The 17235-nt window shown below is 30.3% G+C and overlaps 1 protein-coding gene across 1 annotated transcript in view; it reads left to right on the top strand.

The window, feature by feature from the left end:
- BBS9 (Bardet-Biedl syndrome 9) overlaps positions 1-17235 on the top strand; it is a 138371-nt gene that overhangs the window by 25279 nt on the left and 95857 nt on the right. The window contains exons 8-12 of the mRNA XM_080171905.1: positions 4066-4149; positions 5567-5624; positions 11499-11570; positions 13617-13698; positions 14885-15026. Coding sequence (XP_080028031.1) covers positions 4066-4149; positions 5567-5624; positions 11499-11570; positions 13617-13698; positions 14885-15026 — 438 coding nt within the window. The remainder of the gene's footprint in view (positions 1-4065; positions 4150-5566; positions 5625-11498; positions 11571-13616; positions 13699-14884; positions 15027-17235) is intronic.

Below are 17235 nucleotides of genomic sequence, written 5' to 3'. Positions count from 1 at the left end.
GTCCGTCTGAAGCTTAAGATCTCGGTAACCACTTAACCGATTGGATTCTACTCTTCAGGGTATATACCTATTGGTCCTGTGGTGGTTTTAAGCTATTTTCTTGGGGGGTAGGACACCCCCAACCCCCCAAAAAATGAAAATTTCCCCCCCCAAAAAAAATTTTCATATTTTTTTCTAATTTTAATGTTTTTATGTTTTTATATATTTTTATTCATTTTTATATTTTTTTATACTTTTTTATACTTTTTTATGTTTTCTTTATATTTTCAATTATATTTCTTCTTTTAAATTTCTTTTCTTCTTTTAAACTTTGTTTTATCAAATTCAAAAAGATTGTGAAAACTTCCTTCTCCTGTGGGGGCGAAGCCCCAAAAAGACTAATGGCAAAGAAATTTTAAAAAACAATAAAAAAAAAGAAAAATTTCAAAGGTTTTAAATAATATAAATCAATATAAAAAGTTATAAAGAGTTATAAAATGATATAAAGAGTAATAAAATGTTATAAAATACAAAAAATATCTAAAAATATGTAAACAAAATTTTTAAAATTTTCCCCTGAACCTTCAGAAATAAAGCCCCTAGAGGCTAGGGGCAAAGCCGCTAGTAATATATAAAGTAGTAAGTTTTTTTTGTCAGATTTTCTATTTTATGTAAGCTTTACATAGGTCCTGTGATGGTTATGTGCTATACTATTTTCAGATTTAAGTCTCGGTTTTAAGCTATTTTCTAGCCCCTTTTTGCTTCTTTAAATCCTTCCTTATTTGAAAATTATCTAACTATTTTTGGAAAGACTATTAACGAACAAGAAGGAGAAAAATAATAAAAACGAAAAAATCAAATTACCAAATAAGAGTAGTTAGGTATTCTTTTATATATCTAAACAACGTAATCATATTGTTAGGAAATTTTAAATTACAGAAAAATGGCATTTGATACAAAACACATAAAGTTGTAAATCTCCTAAAACATTTTTTTTTAAATTATCCAATCTGTTTTGTAAAATTCATTTGTATCTTTAAAGATTACAAAAGCATGAAACTTTAAGTTAAATATGAATAAAATTGAAGTAAAAAATGTTGTTTTACTATAATCAGTCCGAAACAAAACTTTAAATGGAAATTCATAAATTCCTTATTATATTCTAGAAATTAAAATATTATTTTTGTAATTTTCACATTTTATACTTATCAAAGATTTTCAAAACAGACAGTAATTTTATGTAAAAAATGTATGGACCCAAATTAAAGAAAAGCTTCGCCTTTTAAAATGTCCACAGGACCATTATGGGCATAGTTAGTTGTAACAAATAGCTCCCTTCCTGCATATTTTACAAATTACAATTTTCCTCTTTATTCCAGACAAACCAGCAAAAGAATGAATTGGTATTAGCAAGAGAAATAGTTATTATCTAAAAAAAGTATTAAGCAATCAAATGAAAGCAAAAACAATATAAAAATTAGCACCACTATACAAATGTGTTCAAAAATATGTGTACCACACTACAAAAGTCGGATCATGGAAAGAAAACGAAGTAGCGGGTTTCTTCGTACTTTTTACAGTAGCCTTTCTCCTAATTATAGCCCCTGCGGGTGGCTCTAACCCTACTTGACAATCATTAACATTTACCTAACCTACTATAAATTATCAAAAGCTACTGTGAAAATATGACGAAATCTGCTACTTCACAATCTCTCCATGATCCCAAAAGTCAATTCAACATTGTTGTTTTTATCTTGAAATTAAATTAGCTGATTTATATGACAACCTTTTTCTCAACCCATATTTGATGACAATATTTTCTTACATAAAAATGGAAGTTGATAGAAAGATAACAAAAAAGATAGGGTATAGTCCTTTCCACGACATCCCTCCATAAGGAGCGATTCTTCGTATTTTTCACAGTAGCTTTTCTCCTATTTCTAGCCCCTGCGGGGGGCTCTAACCCTGCGGGGCCAATTACCTAACCCTGTGGGGCAATCACCTAACTCAATATAACCTAACCTAACCTAAAATAACCTATAAAAAGCCATTTTAAAAATACGAAGAATCGCTTCTTATGGAGGGATGTCGTGGAAAGGACTATACCCAAAAGATATTTTTAATATAAATAACATAGATAATAGGAAGAGGGGGGGGGGTAGGAATAATGTTATATAATTCTAGTACCCAAAGTTTTGTAATGTCCTATTTGCTTGCTAAACACTTTGGGTACTTATATTAAATCTTGATTGGGTTGTATTGGCTTAAGTTTCCTAATTAGAGCCAATAATTTTTATCTTTTTTGTTAATACTTAAATTAATTATAGAGTTAAGCTTATTTTGAACTGATGATCTATTAATTAGTGAAACAATTGTATTCCATAGATAAAATGTTAAAAAAAGTTGTGTTTATATTGTATTTAGTTTAGTTCAGTAGTGTAGTAAATACGATCTTTAAGAAGAGTGTTTTACTGGCGGAAATTTTGAAAGCTCAACATCTTCTATTTGGATGAAATATATCTCTCTATAAAATGTACAAAGTATATGCAAATTGGAAACACATAGGTATATTACAAGTTACCGAACAAGGGGAGTAGTAGCTCAGTGGTAACGCACTGAGTTACGTTGATGAGAGTTCGAGTTCAAGTCCCAAGTCAAAAAACATTCATGCAACTTCCCCAGGTTGTGTAAGAAGGGAGATTATTGACTAGTTTGGATACTTAATAGTCACGTACATATATATTATACCAAGCTCCTCAGCGGAGAGCTTCATTCATTACGGTAACTTAATTTGGGACACCTGCCATACTCGGTGAGGGTGAGGTAATAAAGAGTAGCTCCCTTGAGACAGCGGGTCAAGTCATAATGTACTTGAAGTGGAGCTGGCCCTAGTGGCTATAAAAAAAAAAGTGTCTCGTCCTTCTCCATGACTACTTAGATCCAAATCAAGTTATTCGAATATTTTCATCATTTACTAGTTTAATGAAAAGAAAATTTATAAATAAAATTTAACATCGGCTTTCTAGTGATCAGAGATTATTATACCTCATGGTTAGAGAAATCGATTAAAATCAAGAGACAATCAAGCTTAATAAAGTTTTAGAAAGAAATATTACGAAATGTATTATGAAAATTTAGTATTTTTATCCTTTATCATTTTCTAGAACCTAGTCTCTATATCGCTAAATATTGTGTTGTGTTGGTAACGCATGTATTTTATTTCGTTTCCCAGTACTTGAATATTTAAAGATATATATAAAAATTTACATCAAAAAATATAGTGTACGTTTTTGTATAGAATTATAGTATACATATATTTTACATATTTGAAACGTTCTAATAATACTTACTTAAATATAATTGTATGCTATCCATATAATAAAGTAACAGGATGTCTGTCTGTAACGAAAGATCTCTCTGGCCGCTAAACTCAAATGGATTTCCTTTTCAATGTACCTTCTCATAGTTCCTATGAAGGTTTATAACTTTTTTTTGGATAGAAAACCACCACCCTCCGAAGAAAATAAAAAAAAACACCCAAAATATTCCTATTTGAAACTGGGTGAGGTCTACTACCCACCCCGCAACCCCCCCCCCCTCCCCCGTCGCCCTCTAGTCGCATATAAAAGACTAGCCGCTTCGTCCCTAGCCTCTAGGGGCTTTGCCTCAAGAGGTGATAAAAAAAATTAAGTTGAAATTCGTAAAAGGACTAGGGAAATCTTCTGCAAAAAAAGGACCAAGGAAATCTTCTGCAAAAAAAAAGGACCAGGGAAATCTTCTGCAAACAAAAAAAAAAGACCAAAGAAATTTTCTGCAAACAAAAAAAAGGACCAGAGAAATCTTCTGCAAAAAAAATGGGGGGGGATTTTTTGGTTTTTAGGGGGGTTGGGGGTGTCCCACCCCCCAAGAAATAGCCTAAAACCACCACAGGACCAGTAGGTATATACCCTGAAGAGTAGAATCCAATCGGTTCAGTGGTTACCGAGATCTTAAGCTTCAGACGGACGGACGGACGGACAAACGGACAGACGGTCAGACATCATTCTACTTTGTATTATAGATAATGATGATTATTTTTATTTTCAGGTTCCTGCCTGGATTTTTGTTACCAGGGCCAATAGTTTATGTTCAACGCAGTGATAGATTTATTCTCTCAACTTCACATTATAGGTTAGTTAATATGTGTGTAATATACCTATTTGATAATTAGTCTTTGTCCGTTTGTCCGAACGACATTCTATTGTATGTTCAACAAAGTTATAGATTTATTCTTTCAACTTCACATTATAGGTTAGTTAAAATTATTGTAATGGCGTTACTCTATTAATACGGTATGTCTATATGGCTGAAGGTCTTGTTATAATTAATAATCAATAGATCAAAAATCAATTCATTCTTTTATTATTATCTGTGTAGTTTTTAGTTGATAGCTTCTGAGTGACTGACCAGTCTGTCTGTAATTGAATATTGTAAATATTGGTTGTATTCATTATTCTAACTAAAACTGCATAATAATTGGCTTACAGAAAACCTACGTAGATTAATTCTAAGATTTCTATTAAAATATGATTTTTCTAATCCCACTATTGCAAATTTTAACATTTAGCATTATGTTTAAAATAAAGCTTTTAAAGTGCTTTATATTTAAATTTTTTAAATTTTCTTAAAACACTTTAAGCTTAAGATTTTATAGAACACAGATTTTGGACAGAATTAACAAAAATCATAAATTTGATAATACTTTATATGTATTTTTATTACTTTTCTTATAACAAGCGTATACGCCCCAAGTAAACTAGAGGTTGGAGGGGGATGGGTGAGAATGCGTTCCCCGCCAATTTTCAATTTTAGTTTTATACAAAATAAATTTTTTTTTCGGGGTAATATTTTCTAGGTGTGATTTTTATTGGCAGGGTGATGGTAGCTCCCCCGAAATAGTTATAAATCTTCCCTGGACCTGCATTTTAAAGGAGAACCATATCGGTTCAGCGGTTAGTGTGATCCTTGTGATTTATAAGGACAAAGTTTCTAAAAAGCTCTTGAGAAAAAGAATTTTTTTTAATGGATATATAGTATAAATTGAAGAAAAATTTACTAAGAAAAACAAGTTTAATAATTATTTATTTTTTATTCCACAAAAATATGTCAATTTTTCATGGCAAAAGTACAACACATTGAAGTGGATATTTGTGAATTTCAGCTATTTTCATCTTGTTTCATTATTAATCAATGGGATTAATTATGACTGTTACTCCTCCCACTTTTTTACTTGTCAATTATTCAGAAAATGTCTTATTATGTTTCTTTTTAAATAGAAAAATCATTATTTTGATATTTTATTTTAGTGATATCTTTTTGTTATTAGAGATTATAGAATTTTCTTGCTATATTCCTACTTATTTATTTGTTTGTTTTATCTAATGTAATTTTGCTTGAAGTTTTTCAAAATATCATTAAAAAACTAAAACGACTCAAAAAATATGTGGAAAAATACAAAAGCCTAATTTTTACCTCACTCTTAATCTTTTCATTTTAATGAACACGGAAAGCTGTCTGTAATACGATAAAATAAAAAACTATTATTTAGTTTGGAGAGTTTTAACTACCAAGATTTGGCAACTTCGTCAGATGGAAAAGAAGACCAGGTAATTTTTAAAACATTTTTTGAACATTAATTTTTTCAACAAATTAAGATTTAAAAATCGGAAAACTTTTGATAAAAAGTGGTTACGCCCCCAGCATCTAGTGTAGGGGGGGGGGGGGCAGTAATATGACCTAGATTTCTTAAGAGACTTTTTAAAAACAATCATTCATAGACTTTAATCTATAAATAACTATAACTATCCAACGTTTTATACCTATGAAACATTCGTAAAATTAAGAATTCAATTGGTTCAGTGGTCAGCGAGATCATATCGGTTAAACAAAAACCTTATTAATTTATTTATGATAGGATCAATTATTGACACATTTTATATTTTTTACACATGTCTTTCTGTATAAACTTGATGGACAATAACTTTAAAACTGTTCTCAAAGGCAGTTTTTTATTACAATAGTTTTAAAATAAACTCACCTATCTCAAATATTTTGGAATAAAGTATTTAAAATATTTTTTTTTTTCATACCTAAATATTGCCTACAGGTTCTTATTATAGAAATAATCTCTTTAAACCCAGTAGTTTTAGTACGTTACATAACATGCGATTCATATCATCATTTTATTGACATTACTTTGACCTTCACAAAGCATTTGATTCAATCTAACTTCAAAAGTTCAAAACTGATATGTCATGCAAATAACTGTTCAAGCTCACATAGACGTCCAAGGGGGGGTAAAGGGGTGATTGGATTTTCAATTTTTACCCTTCCCAAATAAAAAAAAATGCCTCTATGAAATAAAGATTACCCCCCGCCCTCCAAAATGAGCTTGGGGGTGCCGTAGGCAACTCCAAAATTTTTATTTTCAAAATTTTACTTCCCCCCCAAATAAAAAAAATTGGACGCCCCTGCAAGCTCAATTGTAGCATTGGTCAAGGATATAGGAATGATCAGTTAATCTTCATCCCATTTTTTGCTGTAAATAAGGTTCAACCCTATTGAATGAAATCGATGGCTTTTTTGTCTAAAGCTTAAGATCTCACAAATTGTTGGTTCAAATTTTAGGCAAGATTTGTAAATGTCCAAGTGTGGTTTTATGATATTTTTCTTACTCAACCTCCCTCTCCACTAGATTCTAAGCTAGAAGCAACTTGTATATAATTCAGGATGAAACATTTATTATATAATCATCCTACTGAAATTCAACTGTTGTCAGACACATATGCATTGATAAATAAGTTTGAATGACAGGATTTAACCTACTTATATTCAATAAAAAGGTATACTTACATACAGACATATAATCCTGTACTAGACATAAATAGTGTTAATATAATGTATCTAAATAATAAATTTTGATAAGTTATATCAGGTCAAATGAATATAGATTTTCAAAAAATCCTTTCGCCCATAATTTTTTGTATTATTATTGATTATAAATTACCAACAAAGCAAACTACCAACCAACGAAATGAATTGCTTCTTATCACAAAAAAATTGTTTGTATTGTATAAACAATTATGTAAAGAACTAAATTCACCTTGAAAACGATTTAGTATAAATATACAACTCATTTTGCCCATATTTTTTCTTTGCACTACTCTAACCTACACAGTACACACCCAAAAAAGGTTATTTGAGTTTAATTTCAAAACAAGATTGTTTTGTCAATTTTGAACTAGTATCAATGAAGAAGAGAAATTATAAAATATATACCAATAAGTAAAAGATATCGGATATTTGAAATAATACAAGTTTGTATAAAAAGGAATATTTTTTTGAAATCGTAAAGTTAAAAGCAGTATTTTTACAGAATAAATTGTCACCCACTTCTCTGTCTCCAGACTTTTCATATTTGTAATTTTAGACATTGGAAATGGATATGTTTATAATTTAATTCTTCCCCTAATTACAAAAAAATGGCTTGCTTAAAATTAAATAATTTCAATAAGAAATACGTTTAAACCTAAAATTTACATTGAACTAAAAATATATATTAGTACTTCAAATATTAGAAGCACTTATTTTTAAATATTAAAAGTTCAAACAATTCTATATTTGTATCCAATTTAAAATAATTTCAATTTCATATTTGGATTACATAAATGTATACCTAAAGTTTTATTTTAACCATGAAGTAAAATTACACAAAAATAAGGATAGTTTACCAGTGGCGTGCAATTGGTTTTGCAAAAATTTGTTACCCACATTAAACCAAAATCGAAGGAAGTGGGAGCCTTAGGGCGTAATACAGACAAGGTGATGGTGATTTCAACATACCCAAAAGTCACAAAGAGTTAACATGAAATGGACAACTATTAAAGCGTTTTTTAAATCATTAGATAAATTGGCATTCGTGACGCGCAAATTTTTACCAAAACCTCAATTTAAAAGGGTCCTCAGTTGATAAAAGAATTTAAAATGGATAAAATTTGGTTTAAACTTAAATGTTATATCATTACTTAAAACTAACTAAATTTCTATCATTGACCTATCCCTGCTTCTCTAAGTTCCATACATATTTCTATCCATAAAACATAAAATTCATGGAAAATAGATTGTGGCCAGCCATAATCAAGGTTTTATTCGAGTAGCCAATTTAGCATTAAAAAACTCGATTCAGAAGCTTGAAAGCTATGACGTGCAGTAGGAGGTAAGAGGGGTGCCGATACCCCCTTTAAAATTTTAATTTAGAATACCCAACCTTCCACTTTTTCACCTCCGCATGGGACCAACCAAATATTTCAGTTTTTCAGCTGCAAGCAGACGCAATTTCGTACCAAAAAAAATGGGGATTTTTTAAAAGATGAACAAGTAACTATTTAACATTTATATTACCAAAAGCCAAAATTCGACTTTTATCAAGAAATAATAAGATTCATAAATTAATTCTAATTCATAAATTGTACACCTGCATTAAAAACTTTTAGCTTGGTTACCCGAAAGGGTCTTGGGATTCAGCCAAATCCATGGAATTTTGAATTTGCATAAAAATGCAATGAATGTCTGTAGGTGGGAACATATTGTTTTTTTTTCGATGGACACACTGTAGTACGATGCTGTGAGTATTGGTGCAAAAAATATGACGTAACAAAAAAAAATAGCCAATGAGAGGCCGTTATTGACCAATGGTAAAATTTATAGTGGACTCTCATTGGCTAATTTTTTTTGTTACGTCATATTTTTTGCACCAATACTCACAGCATCCTGTAGTACTACTAAGATCAATGTCAACTTAATTTTGGTGGACATACTGCAAATTTTGATAAAATGGTCATCAATTAAATTTTATCATATTTGGGTACTTTGGAGGACTTTGTCCAACTTCAAATAAGTCTTTTAATATCAGCCAATAGCGTCGATAATATAAACACAGACATGTCAGTACAAAAGAGCAGGAATCAATTTGCAAGCACTTACACCATCACTTGGGCCAGGTATTTGTCTGGGTTATACATCTATACTTATACATTTATTATTTTTATAGTGCGACAATAGCAAAAGCACCTAGTGGCAAATTTTTAGAAATTTAGCTGAAGTTTTGTATAATCTGCAGTTACAGCCAAAAAAAAACTTAGTTGCTGCAACCTTAAACCGCAGTTTTCAAGTTTTTTTTAACAATCTGCTTTTACAGCCAAGCAATATAATTAGTAATACTAAACCCTGGATTAAAAAGATTTGCAGCAAACTCTAATAATCAAAACTCATTATAATAAAGTAACTGTATCTTTGTCTTGCAAACCACTGAACCGATATGGTTCTTCTTTACATGGTAGCTTCTCATAGGTCCTGGGAATGTTTATAACTATTTTGGAGGTAGGGTACCACCACCCTCCCAAGAGAAATTACCTTTAGAAATGTTACCTTTTTTTCAACATTTTTTTTTAACTTTTTCTTTTTAAAACTACAATTGAAAGTGGAAGATCAATCCCCCCCCCTCTCTTCCGTAAGGGCCTCTAGAAGCCTCTATGGGCGTAGTTGCAATTTAGTAAAATAGCTGTATATCAATCCTTATTTTGTCTCCTTGGGGAAAAGAAATTATTGTTCTCTCATAACCTGGTTACATTCTTTAGCGGAAGGACTTTAGAAAAGATTTAATTACGGCGTAGTTTGTTTTGGATTTTTTTGGATTTATTATTTCGTGTATCTTATACCAGATATTCATGTTTTCTGGTACAGTAAAACACGCAGCGGGCTAAATTAACGATTTTTAATGACAATAAATATATATGTTTTGAAGTATACCTATAATGTTTGAATGGGCTTACTTATCTCCTATTCATTTATTATTTGCGAAAAAGTAAAGGGGGTTAAGACTTTTCAACTAGCCACAGCCACCTCTCCTCCTCCTTAGACACAGTAACTAGAAGCTGCCAAGAATTTAAGATAATAAACTGATAAAATAGAATTAGCATGTTTAAATGTTGCTATAATAGAAATTTTTAATGAAACACTACAAAATGCTTTAATGTTTAAACAAAATTTAAATGCAAACAAAGGCATTGAAAAAACAAGCAATTAGTCTAAATAAATACCATTTAAACTGCAATAGTACATTCTTTAACTGTTAGTAGCACTTCTCCTCTATAATCAGGGTCATGGCCATTTGTAAACCTTACGTCCATTCACGCAAATAACTTAAACTGCATATATTCATCTTGATCTAAACAATGTAACTTCTTTTTGATATAATCCATAAAATTATAACTTCATTAGATTAATATTTAATTTAATGAATAACTCTTTAGATATTCTATGTATATTAGTTTAAATTATGTATGAATGTAATCATCTAATCTTAGAAATTAGGGATGTTAATGTTTCGCTACAAATGTTTGTTAAGAATACAAATGATTCCTTAAACAAGGATGACAACATCCATAAAAGCATGGCTTTAAAATCAATAGGAAGGACAACGAACATTAACTGTGTCGTTGAGTGTCAGAACTTAAAAATCAGAACATTAAATCATAAATCTGAACAATGTTTTACTTATATTTGTTGCAGGATACTGTATAAGGACATACTTTTATTTATAGGATTAAATTATTGAGATGCTTCGCTTATAATATTCGACAATGTTGTCCTAGAAATCATGATTCCAAAAATCAGATAAATATTACATCATACTAAAATTTCTTGTCAAAAAAGTTGAAAACTATCATGTTTTTAATTCGGGTATTGATTATAGAGTTGCTAAGATTCCTAACTGTTATAGATTTAATCATGCAAAGCTTACAATCGATAGGACCAACGGACCGACCCTTATTATAGAAAAGCTTTGCTTTTAAAAAAGAACTACTAATATATTTTCCAGCTAAATAATTTGTTTTGCTGTAAGACTCTTTAGTTTGCAAATATGAATTTATTTTAAAATTGCTAAAATTTAAAAGTATTTTAATATTTCTTTTATAATTTTATGAAAATATATTAAGCATTAAAATTGAATTTGTAAATTATATAAATATACAAGGATGACAGCTTTCATAAGTAGCACTTCTGTAGTATTATAAACCGAAACACGAAAAAATTAATTTAGAGAATAATCTCATTGATATCTAGATTCTGCATTCTACACCGACGCAAACAAATAAGTTACAGACTTGATGCTGATAAGCTAGAGGTTAAATTTTCCCTATAAAAAAATGAAAACTTCCATCTCAATAATATCACAGACCAGGATTAATTCTCATTGGTTAGAGGACCCTTAACAAAAACAAATCTGAGGCAAACTAAAAATTTAGAGGGGAAAATTTTGCCTCACTAAAATTTTAGTGGGGCAAACTGATTTTAGTGAGCAAAAGTTTTTTTTAAGAATTCACCTCTGGACGTTTCTTCATTACCTTTAAGTCAATTGGGTATATGAAAATCATGTTTTGAAAATTGTATTTTACTTTCTAAACTGTATTTATTTGTAGGGTATGTCTACAGGACGAAGGGTGACCCCAGACTGGCAGCTACAAATTGGAGAACCTATAATTCAATTACAGGTACACAGATAGACCGCAGACTTTAAGATAACATTTTAACATGAAAAATATGTCATCATTTTCTTGATTAATACAACTGGGGAAAATTATAAAAAATGTAGGGCCAAATGCAGTGCATTGTAATAAGTTGCTTCGGGTTAGAAATATGATTATTTAAATGTTTTGATCCATGATATATCGGTAAAATTTTGACCGGTTAAAGGTTAGATGGAAAATATGTCATCAAAGGTGAAATGTCTTCAAAAACAAAAATCTAATATATAAAGTCTTATAATCCAATTACAAATGAGAACAATCTCTCCTAACTTTTATCTTCTCTCTTTTGTTTTGGGAGGGGGGATTTGAAAAGATTTTTAGAGAGTGGGAATGAGGGGGTGGTGTAAAACATATATATGAAGCCCCTAGGAAAAACTTTTTAAGTTTTGTCTTTTAAAGTTTAACCAAGTTTGTTAATCATTCTGGTTTTTAGAAAGCTAGCAAGTGGAGGGTGGGAAATTTGAACACGCAAAATATGTTCTATAATAGTTAGTTTAACGTATATTTCAGAATGCTTTAGAAAACGATTAATATCCGCTAGATTAGAACCGGTTGTCATCCATACTGAAAAATATTATTGAGCATCGTATTAGAGAAATTTTTCACTAAAATTAAAATGAATATCATAAAATTAATACTAGTTTCTTAGAAAGTGTCTTCGTCCCCTCGGGGCTAACAAAACGGATTTAATACTTTTCATTTTGATATCCGCGGAAAGCCTGTGGTTTCCTTAAAGTTAATCTTCTTTTTTGATTTTTTATTTGCTTTTCAATCAATCTTCATATTTTAAAACATTGATATAAATTTTTAAATAATTTAAATTTTTAAAACTTTGGTTATTTTCATCCTTGTTTTTCAAATACCTGTCCCCTTTTTCTAAACATGTTTAATTTAAAATAAGTTTAATCTTTTATATTATTTTAAATAGGGGAAGAAAAGAAGTTTATTTGTTTGAAACAATGATTAGTTCTTAACTTCTTTGTGGGTTCAAACTTTTTGGAAACTTGGCATTTTAAGGATTGTTGATTTTTAAACTTATTAAAAATCCCCGATTCCTTACTAGGGCGCATTCACACAAAGTGTCTTATTGAGCACCGATGACCCTCCTCCTAATTTTGGAAATAAGGGGTGGAGGGTGGGGTGGGGGAGGGGGGGGTGTAAGTATGTAATTTTTTGTTTATTACTTTAAGTCAGGTTAGACAAATGCAGAGTTAGGACGCCACAGGTAAATTCTAAGCAGGATTTGGGACTCTTGCAGAAGTAAGGCCTATTAAAAAATATAAAAGGAGGGGAGAGGGGATTAGTGCTTAACCGATAATTAGGTAATTAGGTAGATATGAGTATAGTAGCTAGTTAATTGAACAGATTGATAGAGGTATAGTTTGATACTGGTGTTAGATAGATGATTAAATTGATATTAAGATAGATAGAGACAAAGACAGATAGAAAGATAGATAATTTGATATCTAGGTGATACAATCTGATGATAAAGAGGAGCCTGGAACTGTGATTATTCTTTCTAGACAAACATTCTCACATAGATAGATAGTTAGATAGAAAGATAGATATACAGACATATAGAGAGATAGATAATTTGATATCTAGGTGATACATTCTGGTGATAAAGAGGAGCCTAGAACTGTGATTATTCTTTCTAGACAAACATTCTCACATAGATAGATAGTTAGATAGAAAGATAGATATACAGACATATAGAGTGATAGATAATTTGATATCTAGGTGATACAATCTGGTGATAAAGAGGAGCCTGGAACTGTGATTATTCTTTCTAGACAAACATTCTCACATAGATAGATAGTTAGATAGAAAGATAGATATACAGACATATAGAGTGATAGATAATTTGATATCTAGGTGATACAATCTGGTGATAAAGAGGAGCCTGGAACTGTGATTATTCTTTCTAGACAAACATTCTCACATAGATAGATAGTTAGATAGAAAGATAGATATACAGACATATAGAGTGATAGATAATTTGATATCTAGGTGATACAATCTGGTGATAAAGAGGAGCCTGGAACTGTGATTATTCTTTCAAGACAAACACTAACAGCTGTTTTTGACACAGGTTAACAACTTGTTTCGGTTCCTGGGCAAACGCAGGATTTACAAACTTAGGAGTTAATTAAGTATTTATATACAGGTTAGGTTAGGTTTAGATATAAATTTTTAAATACGCCCTTGAGTAGCTGCTGTGCGACTAGTGGTTTTAGTCTTATTTTGTTTTGACGTTTCTGGTTAAAAGAAACAACAAATATATCTTTTAACTTTAAGGCAATCCGTCCTTCCAGTAAAATTTGAAAATCCCTAGACGACGGGTTAAATTTAGACTTATGCGAAATTAGCAATCAAGAAATATATATTACTAATAAGAATGATAATTAATTCTATCAAAGACAGGATACTCAATTTAAAAACTTGATTTGCTTGGTTTTAATTTTTAGTTTCCAAGATACTCAGTAATTTTATATTTATACTTTTAAATATTTTAATTTTTTTGTAGAAAAAAAACCTTAAACATCATTTTTACCCGTAGAAATGTTAAAGCCAAAATAGTTGATGTACTTAAAGGAATATTTCTAATCCAGGGATCTACAGGGATAAGACAATGACCGATAAATTTATGTGTATCCCCATTGATAATACCTAAAATTACCCCTTCTATAGATAACAATTAGTGGTTGAAACGTTTGAATATTCAACTTAAAGAACCAACCAATCAAAATTCAATAAAAGTCCCCAAAGTTGTCGAGGCAACAATTAAGAAAACCTCCATGTTTCAAATCCCTTCATCCTGGGGTAACAAATTAAATCTAATTAATTAGATTCCAGACTATGTTCAATTTTAACTATACACGACGAATCAAAATTAATCACATTCATTTTTAAATGCACAGCTTTTCTATATTTAAGGCCGGTCTGTACGTACGTCTGCGACAGATGGTTCTTATAACTAATTTAGGCATGATAGAAATGTCCCATGTTTTTCAAACCTGGCAAGATGATTCTTGTAACAGTTTTGTATAACTTTAAAAGCGTAGCATCTCAATATTTTTTACCAGATATTCAGTACGTTCGTTTAAATCATGTTGATTTTTAACTTATTAAATTATTTTTTAATAATGATTTATAAGACAATAAGGTAAAATAAAATGTCCTAAAATTTGTGGTATCCTGTATTTAATCAATTTGCAACATCTATTTACTAAAAGCTAAAGTATCCCCAATCCTAAATGTTAAATGTTTTTATTAAGGTGTGATATGTTGGAGTAAACGACTGGACTTCACCCCAGTCTACCTGTATTCCTATCCGTCCATAACAACGGATAAAAGAAGTGTCTCTCTAATTGTTTCATCAACAAATACACTTTTTGTGTATGATAATTGTACTCTAAGGTAAGAATTAATATCAGAATAATTTTTTTAACTATAATGAATCAATTAAAGTATGATATTATTTACTGTACTACATGCATTTTCGCTTGAAATGTAACAACATTTTCAAAAATTCGTCTCCGAAGGGAAGAGAGAAATTTCAAGTTTTTCAAGATCCAACATTGCCTGAATATTTGGAATTTGGAAAGCACATTCCAGCATTATTAATATAATATATGTACTATAATGATAATACTAGCGGCTACGCCCCCTAGAAGCCTCTAAGGGCACTTAAGGTTGGAGGGGGGAATTTGAGTTTCAAAAGAGTAAAAAAAAATTTGGGGGGAGGAAGGTGAAGATACCCTCCCCAAAAATAGTTTTAAACCTTCCCAGGACCCATAAGAAGCTTCACTGTAAAGGAGAACAATATTGGTTCAGCGGTTAGCGAGATCCTTCGGGACAGACAAAAAACGCTTACTACTTTATATAATAGGATTACAAAAATATGACAACTATTATCACAACGTGTAATAAACATTTACTGCGGATGAAAATTGTAACTATTAATGTGGTAGGATTGTTCCTATTGGTACAATTAAGGGAATGAGGATCTAGACGTTCTATATTTATTGCCCTGAAGTATGATTACCACAAGAAAAAGTGACAGAAGCTATTGACAAAATAAATGTTTCACCTTACCAAACCATAACCACCAAGGAGGAAGGGAACATTGGACACAAACTTTTATAAATTCTTCCTTTCATTTGTTCTCTTTATCTTTTTTTGGTTCATATTAGCAGTGTTCAAAGTTGTTGACTAATAATTTAATCCAGAAAATTTATTGTTCTGTTTATTATAATTGGGTATTTATTGTTCATTATCTTATCCCTTAAGATCCCAGATAAGCAGTCAATATTTATAATTCACTATTAAACCTAACTGATGTTATTATGTCGACTTAAGACTTGAATACTTTATACTTATACTAGCGGCTTCGCCCCTAGCCTCTAGGGGCTTTGCCACAAGAGATTTGATCAAACCAATTTTTCGTATTTTAGATTTAAAGAAAATTTTTTTCAAATTTGGGGTGGGGAATTTTTTTTTTTGGAGGGGGGGTAGTCGACCCCACTATTTTAATTTTAGTTTTAAAAAGAAAAAAAATATTTTTTTGGGGGGGGGTATTTTTATTTTTGAGGGGGGGGTTGGGGGTGTCCCACCCTCCAAGAAAATAATTATAAACCTTCCCGGGACCTATGAGAAGCTACCCTGTAAAGGAGAACCCGATCGGTTCAGCGGTTAGCGAGATCCTTCGCTACAAACAAACAGACAGACAAACATACATAGTTCTTCTTTGTATTATAGATTAGCGGATTTGCCCAAACCATTTAGAAAAGTGAAGATATAGTAAAGTAGCCTAAAACTAATTTAAGACTTAAATTTATCAATCTAGTTTAAGACTTTTTAAAAGAAGTATCAACGCTGAACTCATTAAATTGTTCAATCGACAGAAGAAATAACTATAGTATGTCGACATAGCATTAGCTTTAGCATTATTTATGTTTATTCTTGGGTGTGAGTGTGTGTGTTTGTGTGTGTGTGTGTAAGATTGTTTTCACACACTTGTATTTGAATGTAAACTTTGTTTAAATTAATATTCCACTTTAGTACAACAAAATCAAAAACTTTACAATAATCTTTAAACTTTGCTTTGCACAAAAAAACAAGGATTTGTATGACATTATGTAGCGCAGCAAAAATAAGCCAAACTAAATTTATAATTGAAATAGAACAGTAAAATAGTGTACAGTAATAAGACTCCACTTATTTTACTTAGCAAGTTCAAAGACAAAGAATAAAATACAGAAATAAACTTATTAGAAAATTAGAAATTATATTTATTCTTAATATTATTTTGTTTCTTTTTGTAAATATTTTGACCTAAATAAATAATAATTAATCATTATGAATACAAAAGGTTAAATAAATCAATGAGAAAAAACAATCATACTATTATTATGTATAAGTCTTTCTATTCATAAATATGTATTATTATGATTAATTATATATATGTAGGTTTTTTAAAAAATATTACACCTTTATTAATAACTTTATTATGGAATCATTATTTAAAGAGAAAATGGTTGTATAATGCTAAACCCTTTGATTTAGTTAAAAATGCATAAATTAAATCATTGACAATTAATGTACTTTAGAATTTAACAAAGCATTT

The sequence above is a fragment of the Acartia tonsa genome, chromosome 9 (assembly GCF_053477335.1).
Source record: "Acartia tonsa isolate MP-2025a chromosome 9, ASM5347733v1, whole genome shotgun sequence".
Lineage (NCBI taxonomy): Eukaryota > Metazoa > Arthropoda > Copepoda > Calanoida > Acartiidae > Acartia > Acartia tonsa.
Note: the sequence above shows the minus strand (reverse complement) of the source record. Positions and strands in the feature narration are given on the sequence as shown.